The sequence below is a fragment of the Branchiostoma floridae genome, chromosome 8, assembly GCF_000003815.2.
Source record: "Branchiostoma floridae strain S238N-H82 chromosome 8, Bfl_VNyyK, whole genome shotgun sequence".
In the NCBI taxonomy this organism is placed as follows: Eukaryota; Metazoa; Chordata; class Leptocardii; order Amphioxiformes; family Branchiostomatidae; genus Branchiostoma; species Branchiostoma floridae.
The window spans coordinates 5,142,350-5,160,274 of record NC_049986.1 but is presented as its reverse complement, the minus strand read 5'-3'; the positions used below and the strand labels follow the sequence as shown (position 1 = coordinate 5,160,274).

Sequence of the window (17,925 nt, the reverse complement as noted above, 5' to 3'; positions counted from 1 at the left end):
TTCACACTAGTCCTGTCCCTGGTGCTGAACTCCATTCACACTGATTATCCTCCTACTGACTTCACACTAGTCCTGTCCCTGGTGCTGAACTCACATTCACACTGATTATCCTCCTACTGACTTTCACAGTTTAGCACCAGCGACAGGACCAGTGCGAAGTCAGTCAGTCAGTCATAGTCATACGGTGTATTACAGTACCGATGGGGTTATACCGTCCCTTACGGGGCGGCATACCCTTTCTTCTAGCTGAATACAAGACGGGGATGCGCCAGGTCTCCCGTCCGGGTGAATGATGTAAATCACCATGTGGCTGATACGGTATGTATTAACGTGCATCGGTGTATTACAGCATCGTTGGGGTCATACCGCCCCTTACGGGGTGGCATACCCTTTCTTCTAGCTGAATACAAGACGGGGATGCGCCAGGTCTCCCGTCCGGGTGAATGATGTAAATCACCATGTGGCTGATACGGTATGTATTAACGTGCATGGGGTGTGACTCTCCCCATACACGGGACCTCCATTTAACGTCCTATCCGAGGGTCGGACCTACCCGAAGCTAGGTACTCATTTTCACCTGAGTAAAGTGAGGAAAGTTGTGTAAAGTGCCTTTCACAAGGGCACAAGATCGGTACCACGGCAGTCGGATTCGAACCCGCGACCTTTCGGTCATGGGCCGAACATTCTGCCGCTGCGCCACGAGGTGCGAAGTCAGTAGGAGGATAATCAATGTGAATGTGAGTTCAGAACCAGGGACAGAACCAGTGTGAAGTCAGTAGGTGGATAATCAGTGTGAATGTGAGTTCAGCACCAGGGACAGGACCAGATTCCACACTGAGAGTACCATAGCTCCTTGCGCAATGTATCAGTTTCTGCTTCAGATCAAAGAACAAGATCAAATATGTCATATAGATAGCTTTTTATTGACACATCAGATCATGGACAATTCAACGAAGTAGTTACGTCAATTCCAGTCACTGTTTCAAATAAGAAAAAAAGTTTAAATCGACGAATGAACTAAAGAGGCAACTGAATTTATTTTTAATTCTGCCATCCATCCGTCAACTGAAGCTATGTAGATAAAGCAAATACCAAATTAGTTACTGTCATTGTAAAACATTACATCGTGAGCGTAAATGTCCGGACGGTAACAGGACATCTAGTGAGCATTGTTTTATATATGGTTTTACTCTTTTCATCCACGCAACAAAAGCAACATAGACCATACTCAATACTATTTACATACGTACATGTTAACTCAATACAGATTGTTTTATCAATCTGACAGACCCTCTTTTGTGTGTATGTGTGTGTGTGTGTGTGTGTATGTGTATGTGTGTGTGTGCATGTGTGTGTGTGTGTGTGTGTGTGTGTGTGTGTGTGTGTGTGTGTGTGTGTGTGTGTTCACCTCGACATCGCTTTATTAGTAAAGCATGATGCAAGTTTGTAACCACATCTGTACCTAGAACTGCTGTACAATATTAACCAGTCAGAATTGCCCCGAGGATGGTGACAGACATTCACCGAAACGTAGGTATAAAACTAAAGGAACGGGTGTGCAAAAACATCCTCTTTTATTCAGTGACGTACCAACCCGATGAAACTATTCACCGCTGCACTGCAATGTTCTAACCGTACGATTGTCGCAAAAAGCCCAACTTAACGTGTCCTCCATGGGGTCACTGACCTCTTCATTCAAGCTCTCTGCATGGAAACATCACATCCGTCAGTGGGCATTTTTCACAAGATCAGACAAGAACCGGACATCTAAATCACGACACGTTAAATGCCATATCAAAACATGCCTGAGATGATAAAGGATTTTATGGGAAGCACAAGAGCAAGTGATCTTATAGCCATAACAATCTCATTTTTCCGTCAAATGAGTTGACATTTGGCACAATGGTAAGGGCATATATCTTCTTGAGGCTGCAACTTCATGTGTATCTCAATTTCTTTATATTACGAGTGAATGAGTTACAAATTGACCATACCTTTGGAAGTCCGTCAGAAGCACATAGCAGTACAGGGTAACGTACAATAAAAAAATCTCATACTTTAAGCCATTGTAGGAGACTGAAACCGCACATGTATCAAAGTACATAGCTCTATAATCCACTTGCTTATTTTCACTTTTGAAATGCAATCATTTTTTCTTTTTATACTGCTGGGGTGGAGAGTTATGTAAGACGTATTCGGCTATGAATCCAACTGCCTCTTATATAACAACTCACCATATTCTAGCAGCTTTAAAGAGTGAACACGGTGAGTTCAGGGATCAACATTTCCTGTAACCTATAGAGACATTTAGCATTGAGCATTGAGAGACCTCTAGGGGTGTGGAAATCAATTCAGTCTCTCTGAGAAATCTGAACTACACTAAATTGGGATATTACAGTCTCAAGAACATATGTGGCTTTACCTTAGGGTCAAATTTCAACTCATTTCATGAAAAAAGTGAGGTTGCTATAAACCATATACATTACTTTTTGACTCGGCCTCGTAATAATCTTACCCCATTTTCATCAAGCAATGACTACTTTTTAAAGGTAAACACACTAACCTCCAAATTTTCGATGGCTATCAGTCCATATTGATCACGGAGTGACCCAGTTCTCGCGATGATGGCTGGGAGCTGCCCAAGTCCTATTTACCCTTACTCCACAAAGAGGCGGGGTGAGGGGCAGAAGATCCACGCAAGCCTTGACCTAGTTCTCGCAACTCTCACGAGAACTGGGTAACTCCATGATCAAGATGGTCTGATAGCCATCGAAAATTTAAAAAGTAGTCACTGCTTGATGAAAATCCTATTAACTGTGTATATACGTGACTAATGAATCTTTTCAACGATAAACCTTACCCCAATTCTCGCAGCTGGACTGGTCTTTCAGTGAAGACTCTGAGAAGAAATGGGCCCTCTCTGTTTGGCTGGTACGTAGTGGGGATGATGACGTACGTGCCGGGCTCCATCTGAATGCGCAGAGTGACCTCCCGGTTGTTGTAGTAAGTCGCAGTCATGAAGACGGGTGTAGCATTCCACAGCTGGGACTTGGACAGCTTGACTACCCGGTCTGGGCTCGACACCTGTAGTGCATGCGGAATGAACTTTTTTGCTTTCGCATACGATTCGTGCAAATCGCATAAGGTTCGTGTGTGTCACATAGTGATTCGTGCGAATCACATAAGGTTCGTACGTTTTCGCATAGTGATTCGTGTGATTTTCATAAGGATCGTGCGTTTTCACATAGTGATTCGTGCGTATCACATAATGTCCTTACGAATCTCATAGGGTTCGTGCAGATGCTTAGGCACCCCTGACAATGTATGACAACAACTACTAGCTACATGTATATAGACAACAGTGTTCAAGATTATGACCTTCATATGTAACATTTCCTGTCTACCTATGGTAAATGGCTATCCCTATCAGCTGACCCAACCATCCCCCTGATCCCAGCTTCCTGGGACATGACCCAAATTCCATTTCACATTCATTGAGGCTATTCCATCCATGCCTGTGGAAACATGCCTGTGCAATTCCTAGAATTTTTGCAGACTGAACATAATATATACCATTTGGCTCGCCCCTGAGGCGTCGCCAAAAAAACGTATGGACAAATTGCACGTACGGCGGGTTGTGCCCTTAGCTTTACAAATGACTTTTTTGTCTTACCTCGTATACTTGGAAACCGATGTGCTCGAGTTTCCCTTTGAATTTCGGCAACTCTTGATGGAGACCAATCAACACATCACATGTGCCGCGGTCTTCCTCATCGTCCTCTTCAGGGTCAAAGTGATCTGGTATGTGAATGAGTTGGTTACAATAAATTAGGCAGCGATTAAGGAAACAAAGTGGCTGCATATAGCCTTCATGAATTTCTCAAGATTAACATTTGTGTATCGTAACAAGATTTTGAAATCTTAAACTTCTGTGAATCCGCCCAAACCTGAGTGTAAGGTAGGAAAATCCCAGCTTAAGGTTGTATCCCACTACACTTGGGGCATTGGTGCGGCACTGTGGGGTTCGATAACGCAGATGTACCTTCACGGAACCTAGAGGTGTTGCAAGCGAACCCCGATTGGCGGTTGCAAGCGTGACCTTTCGAACCTTTAGAAAACAGTGTGAAGGCTTTTTGCCGGTGAGACGGGAGAAGCGGTTGCATGGATCCATGGATGCATGGATCGGTCAATTTAACCAAATAGCCCTTCTATACGTGCTATTGCGTATTCAAGCCAGCGTGGCCGAGCACGGAACCTATCTTAGTTGGCTTCTCCAGCCGTAGATCGTAGGTTCGAACCCCACTTGCTAATTTTTTTTTCTTTGTTAGACAAATATCATGTAGTGTTTTTTTAATAGAAGAAAGACCATTTCAGTAATTCGATGTTTAAAAACTCTTTTTTCGTGTGATTTTGTTTACCATCCAGGCTATTTCCAAAATACGCACCGGCCAGCTATTTTCAGAAGCTTTCTTGTTTCATACTTACAGATGACGGTGAGAAAAGGTACTGTGGGTTTTTCGTACTTACGACATGTGAAGAGGTACTGCGGTTTTTAAGACCCTACAGAAAATACGCCAAAAATAGTTACTCAAGCAACTGGATATGGTTTTGAAACGGTCAGACGTTTCGGATAGAATACACTATCCTTCGTCAGTGACACTGAAGAGATCTGGAAGAAACAGGTCTTTTATACTCTAACTATGAATGAAGACAATTTCAGATGTCCAATAGGAAAGGTTGTAAGACAATTCAGACTGAAGACAATTTGGATTCCAAAGAAAACAAAGCTAAACCAAAGTCAAGCTGAAGACAACTTGGATTTCAAAGGATAGCAAGGCTAAGACACAGTTAATGCAAATGAGTCAATTAGCTCCTGTTGTTTTAGTTACAGGAGCTAAAGTTTTGTTGGCGGGGGGGGGGGGGTCAGTGCTATGTCCCAAGTGCCGGAAAGTTCCATACGTAGCCCCCCTTTTTTGTTGAGGGTGGGATTGTATATTCTCTCATATATGGCCTCTCTAACTCCCCGTTCAAAACAGCGGGCTTCGCGGTCTAGGATGTCGGTAGATTGGAGGTTGAAGGAATGTCCTTGGTTGTGTTCTAGGTGGTTGAAAATAGCAGAAGAGTAGCCGTTGGCCTTCGGTTTGCAATGTTCTTGGTACCTTGCTTTTAGTGGACGACTAGTCTCACCAATGTATGTGTTGTTACAGTTGGGTTCCTCGCATTTGAGTCTGTAGATTACATTGGCCTTAGTACCTTTCTGTGGTTTGTCTTTTGGATGTACCAGTTTGTGTCGGAGGGTTGAGTGAGGTTTGAAGTAAGTGGCGATGTTGAAGTTTTGGAAGATCCGTCTGAGTTTTTCCGAAACTCCTTGGTCATAGGGGATGGTAATGTTGGCTTTCTTTCTGTCGGTCAATGGTTTGCACTTGGCTGTTTTCTTTGAGTGGTCCGAGGGTTTGAGGGCTTTGTTGAAAGTCCAGTTTTGGTAACCACATTTGTTCAATGCACTTCGGAGGTGTTTGTGTTCCTCCAGCCGTGCAGTTGTTGGTAGAACTGTCCTTTGAAAGAGAAATACACCCTAGGCAAAGGTCTAGCAGTTTGCACAGTTGGTCTGGAGATAGCTTGGTTCTGTCTGTTAGTGTGTTGTCAGCCTCCAGGGCTTCCTTGACTACCGAGACTGCGTCCTTAGGAGGTATGCAAGTGAAAAGCGAACAGACATCGTAAGAAGTGATGATTTCATCTTCTTCTACCCGGAGATCTTTGATTTTGTCAACGAAGTCTGCACTATTCTGAACGTGATGTTGAGACTTCCCCACTAAAGGTCCCAGGATCTTAGCTAGAAATTTTGCTAACTCGTACGTGACAGAACCTATGCTGGACACAATGGGGCGTAGGGGGACATCCTGTTTGTGGGAGGCCGTAGAAGGTTGGGGGTTGTTCCGAAGTGGGGTAGAGTTTTAGATAGGTGGCACGGTCAATCTTTTTTTCCTTGTCTTCCAATTCCTTGAGAGCCGTGATGATTTTCCCTTTAAACTGGGAGGTGGGGTCCTTCTTCAAAGGCGCGTAGGTGTTTTTGTCCCCTAATAGATCTTGTACCTTTCTGTCGTACTGTTCCCTGTCTAAGACTACTGTGCATCTCCCCTTGTCTGCCGGCAGAATTACTATGTCTTGATTGGTGGCCAAATCTCTGAGAGCAGTTTGTTCTTCCCGAGTGATGTTGCTGGGAGGGGGTTTTGAAACTTTCAAAGTGGTAGCTACTTTGGCGCGTAAGGCTTCAGCCTGTCTCTGTGGCAAACGGGCCCGGTGGATTGCTGACTCAGTTTCTGTGACAATGTCGATGCTGGGGATCTTGTTAGGGGCTACTGCAAAATTTAGGCCTTTAGACAGTAGCGATTTCTCGGTTCTGTAAGAGTATGGCTACTGAGATTCCTGATCCACCTTTCGTCTGTTCTAGTCTGAACTGGGGTTTTGGAACTGTTTGATCTCCAATTGGGGTCCCTATCTGCACGACTGTTCCCTTCTTTTTGTAATAGACGTTCAAATTTGTCCCTTTGTCTGGCTTTCCCCTTATCGTGTTGGGCTTGTTGGCCGCGAGTTACTTTTAGCTCAAAACCATATCCAGTTGCTTGAGTAACTATTTTTGGCGCATCTTATTACCTGGATGTCTAACCTACATCGACGTACCTACAGAAAATAGTTTGATGAGGTACTGTGTTTTTCATACATACGACGGTGAGAAAAGGTACGGTGGATTTTCGTACCTGCAGACGACAATATGAAGAGGTACTGCGGATTTTAAGAACCTACAGAAAACAGTGTGATGAGGTACTGTGTTTTTCATACTTACAGACGATGGTAAGAAAAGGTACGGTGGGTTTTTCGTGCCTGCAGACAACAGTGTGAATAGGTACTGCGGATTTTAAGAACCTACAGAAAACAGTGTGATGAGGTACTGTGTTTTTTAATACTTACAGACGATGGTGAGAAAAGGTACTGTGGATTTTCGTACCTGGAGACGACAGTGTGAAGAGGTACTGCGGGTTTTTGGCGTAGGTTTTCATGTGGTTGCGGCAGCCTCCAGCGGTTTCACCCTTCTCCCACTCTCCTATTTCCTGTGCAACGTCCCACTTCGACTTCACATCTGTTACAGAATCAAAGCGGTTATACCAAAGAATACACACCATCTTATAGGCTATGGCTGGAAGAAACCTTGGTTCTGGCGTCTGCCCTAATGTCTTTATGAAAGTGTAAAACACTTATTGTTGTTGATAAAGGCAGAAACACACTTCAAGCTTCATGTCGACTCAAGCCCCAGTTACACACAGCCGAATTTGGCAGTCTGCAGCTAGAGGTCGGGATGATTGGGAATAGGGTAGATAACATGCGGGACACAGTCGGTAGTAAGTCATTTACTGGTCGGGAGATGGTTAGGACATGTTTGGTACATGTTCTGCACTAAAAGATAAGCGTCAAACTCCCGAACTACTGCCGACCTGGGTCGGCTAAGAGTCGGCTAAAGTCGACAATGTGACAGGGGTATAAGGAATTCCACTGGACTGCGATCGCTGACCGACCGTACAGGGACCAGTTGGTTTCATGTGACCCTTCATTTCATTAGTGGAATATGGTGCAATATGTAAGTATGATTTAGAAGAAAACAAAACACACGGAATGTTAAATATTCGTTATTACGTATGAAATTCGAATTGGTCTATGAAACTTTTGGTCCCGTCCTCTAGTAGACATGGGTCTTTTAAAAAAGTGGACATGGGTCTTTTAAAAAACACTCCATGCAAAATGCCCTGCCATGGAGTCCATGGCAGGGCATTTTGCATAAAAAACAAGCATCATACAGATTGAAAATCCCAAGTACAACAGAAGAGCTTACCAGTTTTAACAACCTCGTGTTCTGCCAGCGAAGCGATGGTGACCTCTCTGTAGAACTCACAAAAATCCCCGCATTCCATCCTACCACAGGGGGGGGGGGGGGCATACATGGTGTTATTGTAACAATCATTCACCTTATATACATGACGCGGGGTCGATATGATTGACTAAAGCTATAGCATAACGTGGCATAATACAGTGAAGAATAGCTCGCTGGCGATATGCTGATAGCAATAAACAGTTGCTTCAAGTCTGCGTGCTGTGTATGTAGAGCCTTGTATTTAGTCATATGTTCTATTTTGCACCATGTGTAATAGTTGTTGCCATACATGTACTGCGCACAATTGCTGTGCAATACAGTTCTTCTATCTTATACATGCCGTGTTTTCTGTTCATTGATGCAATTCTACAAAATTGTACTCTACTGCTGATTCGGGGTGACGTATTTGATGTGTCTTCGGCGCACAAGCGCATTACGTACCAGAACTCTCCATCGTCTTTGTTCTCATAACCAAGCCTCTGTCGGACGTTTTCTGGCATTCTCTGCCACTCTGATGACCTGGAAACGTATATCTTACATGATCAAAGATATAGCAGTTCTACATTCTAGTACATAAGAGGTCATGCAAATCCGCACATTGGTAAAAAGCAGCAGTCGAAAGGCAGTGTTAAGGGGATTATTTAGTTTGGGAGAAAAATGGCAGATACTATTCTAAAGGCCTGGGAAACTACATCAGTCGCAACTGCCACAGTAGCAACCAGAGAACAGCGCGCCCGTTGAGGAGCCTACCTTCAAGGCAATGTTTTACACGTGGCAGATTCAGTATCACGCACAGGTGATGCAGACAATTGTTATATCGCTACATGCACGTGAGTTCATAATTAGATCAAATCTCAGCTCTCGTTTGCCTCGGGTCAGTTTACCATGATCGTAATAACCATAGGGACAACTCGAACAGAAAGGCAGGCTCTATGAGTCGAAAATATATGTGATATAATGCTTATGATATGATTTTTGTATGATAGCATTTTTGTTGATAGCATTTTTGTTTATAGCATATCATAATACGATCTTCGAAAAAGCTTGACTCGAAGAGCCGGCAAACAGGCCGAGATAACCATACCAGTACTTGTCCTTGATTTGAACCTTTGCTTGTAATACTCATGTTGTCATGGTCTCTTTTAATTTATTTTTACAGTTAAAGATATTATAGGAAGGTATTCAACAGCTATGTCCACATCTGGTTGGTTAAAGAAGCGCAAAAGCGGTCAGGCGGCTATTCAGAAGAAACACAAGTGAAAAATCGTACGACGCTGGAAAAATTTTGAACATCATCCGATGCTCTGCGATGGCTGATTTTGCTTACGATTTTGTTGCGATTTACTGCGCTCATCGTACGATATGCGGAATATACCATCGCAAGAAATCGTACGCGCTTTGTGACCGGGGCTTATGGGGTATCCTGGTATTACTTCTTCTCTTTCTCTCAGTCTCTTTTTCTCTCTATATATATGCGTATGTACATATGTACATATATGTAAATATATCTTATTCATATATGTCTGCGTACGTGTCTGTGTGTGCATGTATGTTTGTGTGTGTGTATGTGTATGTCTGTGTGTGTGTGTGTGTGTGTGTGTCTGTGCCTGTGTGTGTATTTTAGTGTATACTTGTGTGTGTGTGCGTGCACGCGCGCGCCTGTGTGCGTGTGTGTGTGTATGTGTGTGTGAATGTGTGTGTGTATCTGTGTCTGTGTGTGTGTGCTCTGGATTGATAAACATGATCAGACAGCATCATTGCCGGCCTTACGTCGTGAGTGACACATGAGAGAAAGCCTACTGACCCGTCACTCCACGCTCCCTTCCACTCCTGGCGGCCCCACGGGTTCCTGATCCGGAGAAGGTTGTGGGTCTTTCCAGAGTTCCTTATCTAATGTCGTCAAGAACGTACATGTAGTTATAAGAAAATGCTCTGGTCGCAAGACGCTTTCAAAGAAGACCCTTGGCAAATCTTCAATAAAGACACTCTTTTCACACAACCGTTATCTTATGTACACCGACGCCGAAGTTTGGGTGACCGTCTGTTACCTTCCTTAAGGGCAATTCTGACTGGTTCACATTGTGTTACGGCACTAGGTGTCTCCGCATACAGTTCCAAATGCAGCTACAGATACAGTTGCTGTTTACAGTTACAAATTTTAAAGTATTTACAAATATACAGTGACTGCCTTTTTTAAATGTGGTCCGAAACGTAATGGAGTGTGATATATTCAAGCAGTTGTCAATAAACAATAATAACGATGCAACATTGTCAATCTACTTCTTAAGAATGCATCAATTGTCAAAAGCAGTATTGTACATATGCAAATTGTTTCGTGACTGCATCTGTAACTGTAAGCAGCGACACCTACTGCTGCAGTACAATGTGAACCAGCCAGAACCGCCCTGGGGAAAGCGACAGACGGTCACCGAAGCACTTTATTCAGTGTCGCACCAAACTGATGAAACTATCCACAGATTGACAAGTCTCTTGAAAGTGTTTCAATAGCGATAACATACCTTCTCGACTCCTGTGATGGTGTAGGCATGGCCGCTCACTAACCCTTCATTACTACCCTCGTCAAACGTGCTCTGCGTCGGTTCAAAGAGGCAAAAGTAAAAAACTGACATATCTACATGTATCATTCACTGCATGTCTATACTGTAGTCTCTGCTGCTAAAAAGCAAGACCACGGCATGTGTACGACAAAAGATACAAAAGCGGAAGTTCTGGTGCAGTACCAAGGCAGGGGGGGGTGCAAGTTGACCTTGGTCTTCCAACACTCAAGGTAGCTCACAGTCTTTCATCTATGGGGATTTACATTGTTAAGGACCCCGAAGTGAGGAGGTTCGATGCCTCAAAATGTATAACAGGGTGCAAAAGTAATTAACAAGAATTGAATATGTTAAAATTCCGGGTACAATCTACAAAATACATGAAAATGAGCTAAAGTTTGTCTGCTCGTTCTCTCATAAAAGCCACTTATAAAAGCACCGACTTTGACAAAAACGCCCCTACAGTTCAAGAACAACCTGCTAGGGCACCCAAACATACATCAAGTATTCCTTGCATCACAAGCTACCTCCACCAAAAATCAAGACCATGGCACGTCCAGGTCAAAAGATACAACAAAAAAACGGAATTTCTGCTGCAGTACTTAAGTCACATGCCAGGGGGCCCAAAATTATGTACATCCCAAAGCGCAGTGCAAATTAAATTGTCACCTGTGTGGAGCACGTCATGAAAGAACCGCGTTTCTGAGCTTTCAGCAATGTTTTGTACAGAACTTCTTCTTCATGTCTTCCAGTTTTGAATCTTTCACATATTCCTCCAGTCAGGTCTGTCAGGGCATCGTTGGCATGGCCCTGTATAAGCGCCGCGTAGGATCCATTCAGTCTGTGGGAGGGAACGGTAGGACCGTAAGGAGAAATTCACATGACCTTATCCATAGTCCACACACATTGTCAGGATACGTCGATGAAGGTTAGACACCCATGTAATAAGATACGCCAAAAATCAGTTACTCAAGCTACTGGATATTTTTGGAAACGGTCAGACGTTTCAGACAACCATCCGGGGTCTTTCGTCAGTGACACTGAAGAAATCTTGTTGGAGAGAGTTTCCATATCCTACCTTTGATATGCAAATTGTAAATTGTGAATTGATAACTCATAGTTAAGATAAACCTGTTCTCCAGCTAGATCACTTTTGCATATAACAGCTAGGATATAAAAACTCCAACAAGATCTCTTCAGTGTCACTGACGAAAAACCCCGGATGGTTGTCTGAAACGTCTAACCGTTTCTCAAATCTTATCCAGTTGCTTCAGTAACTGCTTTTTTGGCGCATTGTCCGGATATATGAATTGTTCCACCTCATTCGCTTCACTCGGTGGATTTCTTCTGTGTTTATAGCAAACCAGGGGTTATGCCACCATCCTACATCGGGGCGGGTCATCAACCCCTCTCATGCCCAAAGGGGGAAAAAGCACAAATGAACACACGTGGGGTAATGGATGTAAAGCAATAAAACCTTATAAACACTGAAATACTATATATAATAATAATATGTACTAAATAAATCTAGTATATACTATTGTAAATTTATTCGTAAAACCAAGTTCTATCTATGTATGAGTTTTTCTCCCATTTAAAAAAACAATTTGTTTGCGGATTATTGATAGAAAACACTCACTTTGCATATGCCTTTTCGATGAGAGGAAGCCAAAACTCATTTTTATCGCTACATCTGGCGTACGTGAGGTTGCCATATACGGTCGGCAGGTTGTCGTCCACGTACACGTCCTGCCACTCCCCGAACCTCCAGAACCGGAAGTGAGCCACGCCCGCATACCGGCCTCCGCCCTTCCACAGGTACTGGTCTTTGGGAATAACCTTTGGGGATAATAAACAATGTTTTATTGCAAGTTCATGCCCATGGGGCTAATTGCAAGTGAAGAAAGACTAGATACATGAAATTAATGAATGTGGTCTAAATACATGTAGATAATCTAAGTTCTAATCTACAAATATTAAGTGGACGAATGTACATACGATACAGAATAGGGTACTAAATCTACGTAACTATTACGGGGCTTGACTTCTTCTTTGAAGACAGTTGAAAATGAAATGCCCCATGTATAGTTTACTACAATGAGCAATTCCCAATGATCAAGGAAAGTGCCTTCCACAAGTCTTTCCCCAGAGTAAGTATGGTTTATCCATACATCACTACCAACCAATATCGACGTTGTGTTCACAATTTCAGAATTTCACACTAGCGTTACGAAGGATGCTCCGTTACAATGAGAAAATGCTCATCTACAATAGAAATATGCAAAAACAGTTAGAGGTTCAGACCGCCTACATACGGTACTGTGACCTTTTCCATACTGTCTGAAGTTTGCCGCATATCAACAGACAATCAGAACATCGTTAAGGGTACAGACATGGTACGTTGTGGAGACTATCACTCCAACCACTCACCTTAGCCATCAGCTTACTCTCTCTGGCTATAGCCGCGCACGAGGACAGGAACCAGCAGTCTCCCAGCGTACCCTGACGCACGTCGTCCGTGCTGACTCCGTGCACAAGAAGGCGCGGATTGTCCACCAGCGCCTTGCAACAAAGGAAAGAACACGGTCAATTTCTTAGATTACGAGTAAGACGTCAGTCTCGGGAGTTCATTACTCTTGAGGGAATGTGGTCACGTTTTCAGGGCCACTTGGTCACGGTTTTCCTACGTACGCAACGTCAAGCTAAAGCTAGGGGCACAACCCGCCCTACGTGCAAATGCGTGCTATGTGACAAAACGTGGTCAATCTTTTTTTTATTGGTAAACATATAAGACAAGACAAGACACAGTGGTAAATGTGCTCTAGCAAAGCTAATATTAACTTTACCACTAGGACATTTGAAAATGAAATAAACAAAGGACAAAACAATGTGAGATCAAATAAAATAGTAGTACAGCAGTGGGGTGACGGATCCAACAAATAAATATATATACATACAAGATTTTAAAGGAAAACGTTCAATCAAATTGAAAACGGTTGGTCTGGAGTATGTATGTCTGTGTAAGCTGCATAATATGGGTATTTGTTTCTGTTGGTAAAGTGGGTGAACCCCTGAGTAAAAGTTGAGTTAAGACTGGGTCAGACGAAGTTTTCAAATCAAGGGTTAAAAGGTCTTGAAGATTGCAGAGAAGGGATTTTCTAAGTTGGTTGTAGTTAGGGCAGTACAATAAATAGTGGACAACGCTTTCACTCTTTTGTGATCCGCGTAAGTGGTAAGTACCGCCTCCGTACGAACTCGTAGGGAATCCGAAGGATTTGGGAGCACACAGACACGCCGTAGAACTTTCCGTGCAGGCAAAACTTTGTGTGCCATCGGGCTGCGGATTCTATACACACACACCCGTACACCCCCCCCCCCCCCGTACGTGCCAGTATGGGCGACGTGCCTGCCCTTTACTGCCTGAACGTTTTCAGACGTGGCCTCAAAAAACAAACGTACGACCAAATTACATGTACGCCGGGTTGTACCCCTAGCTTTACCAGTCTGTCTATGGCTTGACGGTAAATATCGAATCCCTGCAGCCTACCTGTGGTCGCTTCCATTCGATTTTGTTGCTAGCCTTGCCGCGATGATCTATTGTCTTTGGAGCTGCGGGGAAGTCAGGGTCGTCCCACGGCGTACCGGACTTCAAGCAACTCCGAATGACATCTGTCATCTCCTACACGAAGGGGGGAAAGAACGTCAGCTCACGTTAACTACTGACCACTTTGTCAGAACTCCCAACTAGTAGGCAAATATATCAAGGACTGCTTTGCTATTAGAAAGAATACTGAATCTGATGATCAGCCCACTTTATAATAATAATAATACTATATCAAAGAAATATGTTAACCGTTATTGTCCTGCTAGTACTATTTACACTGCGCAATCATTGGATCATCCTTCAGGAGTTATGGGGAAGTGCCCGAGTCGCATGGTAAAGCCAGATCCCTGTAAATTAGCTTCATAAAGTCCATTTGAGGGAGGGGGCGGGCGGTGGACGAATCACTCAGAATTTCGTGCCCAAAGGTTTCCCACATTCCCCCTGCATCTGCTCTAGCTCTGGGACTGACCTAACACCACGCTTCTCGGCGGTGCGGATGTTTTTAAGAAATGCTAGTGTGAATGCTAAAATTTTGTTTTTGAGCCTGACGATATTGTCAACTATTAATAGTTCTATCACACATGCACGTAGGTAGACATATATATGTAGGAGTCGGATGTGATTACAGCATACGAAAAATATCGGTCAGTGTACAAGGTAATTTTAAAAGCGACACTTGGCATGCTTGGGCGCAATTGAGTGTATCTATGATTTTCTGACTACGCTATATGTATCAAATTTAGGGCAAGACATTACAAAACGAAATTCATCTTTAACAGCTACTATTACAAGTCGGTTAAATGCCAATGTTTATTTCTGAACTACCAACACTTCCTCTTTTCGTTTCTCTCAGTTTATAGGGAAGCAGTCTTCAAGAACACAACGCACATTCAGGACCCTGGTGACCGATATGAATTCACCAATAACTCACTCCACTCCAGCAACGAAAAAAAGAAACTGACTGGATTTCAGAAATGAAAAATGTGACTTCTAAGGATCTGCATTTTGATACATATGTAGTTTGTCTAGTATGATAGTTGTAAGTGAGTCAAGGAGTTTTCATTGACACTCCATTGTAATATTGTTCGCTTCAGCGGACTTCTAATGGGAGGTCGTCTTGAAATCAAGGCAGTGGCTCGTAAGAAGAACAAACCAACTAATGAAGATATTTCAGTCTCGATGATATTGACTTTATATCCATTACCTTTGTGCCATACTTAGAAAACCACTTACGTTGATTTTCGACTCGCCCCCGTGACAGTCAATAAGCTTTAGTATTAGTAAAATACATTTTGTGTAGTCTCTACCAGGCTCCACGGATCGGCGGCCAAATAGTAGAAATTGGACAAATAAAGTGAGTAGTATGCTAAGGGAGTCGGTCGCGCACTGACTCCTTTGGCTGGCCGACTACATTATTATCATTCTATACCAGTCCTATTGCTGTCTATGTTCGGACCACTGGTAACTGTTTTTTTTTTGGGGGGGGGGGGGTACGATTTTGCTTAGTTGGCGTCACAACTGTTTACAATGATTACTTGATTTTCTGTTGACTAGATGTCATAGATAGTCAGCAACAGTTATAACACATCCAATCATCGGTTGTGGTTCACATTGTTTGAAGGATAAGAAACATGGGTGTGGTGAAACGTGACACCAGCTGTCACCTAAGTAACAACACAAACACCTGCCCAGGTTAACACTAGGGCCTGCTTGTGTTACATTGCAAAAAATGATTCGTTCTTTAATTGGGTTGAAGCAAGGTTAATGGTTGATGATTACCGTGAACATGCTGATTTTTCTTTCTATTCGTACCTGTGTGGCTGCTTTGACGTGTACTCTCTCTGGTGGAGCCTCTACGACCACTGGGGTTTCGGGCCGTGAGGGAGGGGGTGAGTCTCTCTCTTTTCTCGGCGGTGAGTCTCTTCTCGGCGGTGTGTCTCTCTCTTTTCTCGGCGGTGAGTATCTCTCTTTTCTCGGCGGTGAGTATCTCTCTTTTCTCGGCGGTGAGTATCTCTCTTTTCTCGGCGGACGCGGCCTCGGCCGCGGGCGGATTTTCTGCGGCCGCGGGCGGATTTTCTGCCCAGGTTGGAGGTGACCTGGCGACACTTCGCCGTGGTCTAACGGCTTCCTGCCCGGGGGTGGACGGGGTGCCACAAAGTTTGGGAACGGCACGTAAGGAGGTCGCTGTCCCGGGCCTACCTGGGGCCGTCCCCTGGGTGGAGCGATGCCTGCATGTAGCCACTGGGGTGGAGGGGCTGTGTGGCCCTGGGGCTGCCATCTTACGTACTGGACGTTCCCCTGGTTAGGGGCGTACCCGGGGGGCGGGGGAGCCCAGCTGCTGGCTCTCCCCTGGGCTTTATTCCCATGCACCGCATTGGGGGCCCAGTGGTCCCGTCGGACTGGAGCAGACGCGCCACAACCCATGACTGGACGCAGTTATACGGACTGGTCCGGCCTACTGCAGCGGTCTCTTACGTTACCCTTCACTTACATGTACAAGTTACAGTAGAACAAAGACCTGGTAACTTGATACGCCCAAACACTGTTTCCAGGGACAGGGGGCGCATAGTCTAGCATGTACTTCTATGTACATTTTAGCAAGGACACTTCTGAGTGTGATAGTGACAGATATAATTATCTGTGCGACCATTTCCAAACGACTTTTCCCTGAAAGCCTTTGGCCTGTGTGGTTTCCGCGCTTTTGGAAGTAGCAGTTGAAAAACGCTTTTACTTAGAGTAGCAGTTGCACAGTTTTTTCATCACAATTTTTTAGTCTACTGTCAAAAGCTGGAAGTGCGCTCAAACCTTTGGGAACAACATTTTTAAACCTTCAGAAAACATTCTGACTTTGCAGAGCTTTGATTTGATTTGCAGGGCACCCTCTACAGTGCAATTCTTTTCTCTGTATTTTCTCTGAATTTTGATCTGACTCGCATAATTCCACCGGGTGCCATAATACCGCTACATGAAAAAGGTCTTATAGAGGCCCTCTCAAGATTGTCCTAAACACCTAAATATCTAAAGTATATACATATACTTTAGGATTACTGATGCTGCATTTTTCAAACACTATAGATTTATGTATGTTATCTCATGTGACGGTGTTATGGAATTATGGGAGTTGATATGTTACTGATACATGTATGCCAGGTAACGTTTTTTGTATCTCATTCTCCAAGAAAAATGGAGGAATAGTTTTTCGTTTGTCTGTGTCTCTCGATATTTGTAGTAATGAAAACTTTAGACCCTCCGGATGGATTGTACGGTATATTTTGTATGTGTTAAGAAAATGTTCATGGTGTTAGGCATGCAAATACGAGGGGGTTTCAAACAGTAATGCCATTGGTTCTATAACAGGCTCATTTATTCATCGATTGAGTTGAAATCTGGCACAAAGATAAAGGCATATAGCCTCCTGAGATTGAAATACGGATGTGTATCTCAATTTGTTTTTATGAGTGACTGAGTTGAGTTGAAGATGACCACACCCTTGGTACATTTGTAGCCCGTCAAAAGAAATGAGAGGCCCAATTAACATGTAGTTGATAATGTCTCTGACTTTTGAAATCCAGTGGGTTTTCCTTCCGGGGGTGAAGTGAGGTATAACAGTAATGAGATGCAAATTATGACTTACATTGCGTGATTAATGAGGAAAGTCTATAATTTTGTTGTTATCCATAATCTGACCAAATGCAAAGAACTGATGTAATGTTTGGCTGATAGGACATTTACAGATGTCAAATATTGTCCTAATTTGCAACATTGATAAACTTTAATGGCATAATTCCTTGGTGGTAAGTTTCAGTAGCCGTTATAGTGAAAAGTCTGCGTGCACAGGTGTC

At 43.6% G+C, this 17,925-nt stretch overlaps 1 protein-coding gene across 1 annotated transcript; it reads right to left on the bottom strand.

Annotated features, from left to right (window-relative positions):
* Window positions 1-807: 807 nt before the first annotated feature.
* LOC118421292 (calpain-9-like) lies at window positions 808-17,300 on the bottom strand. The gene is made up of 13 exons (XM_035828525.1): window positions 15,896-17,300; window positions 14,027-14,158; window positions 12,910-13,041; window positions 12,119-12,318; window positions 11,149-11,320; window positions 10,444-10,515; window positions 9,729-9,814; window positions 8,366-8,443; window positions 7,886-7,965; window positions 7,007-7,138; window positions 3,674-3,798; window positions 2,861-3,084; window positions 808-1,704 (listed from the first exon to the last, which is right to left on the bottom strand). Exons 1-13 carry the CDS (start codon window positions 16,505-16,507, stop codon window positions 1,692-1,694), a joined length of 2,058 nt encoding a protein of 685 aa, XP_035684418.1. The 5' UTR covers window positions 16,508-17,300; the 3' UTR covers window positions 808-1,691.
* Window positions 17,301-17,925: the final 625 nt, after the last annotated feature.

Excerpts from the sequence above, each read along its gene's own strand:
- LOC118421292 (XM_035828525.1), bottom strand. The coding sequence starts at position 16,507 with ATGGGTTGTGGCGCGTCTGCTCCAGTCCGACGGGACCACTGGGCCCCC. Across the intron at positions 10,516-11,148 it reads TCATGACGTGCTCCACACAG|AGCACGTTTGACGAGGGTAG; the intron begins GTGACAATTTAA and ends GAACCGACGCAG. Across the intron at positions 7,139-7,885 it reads ACACGAGGTTGTTAAAACTG|ATGTGAAGTCGAAGTGGGAC; the intron begins GTAAGCTCTTCT and ends ATTCTGTAACAG.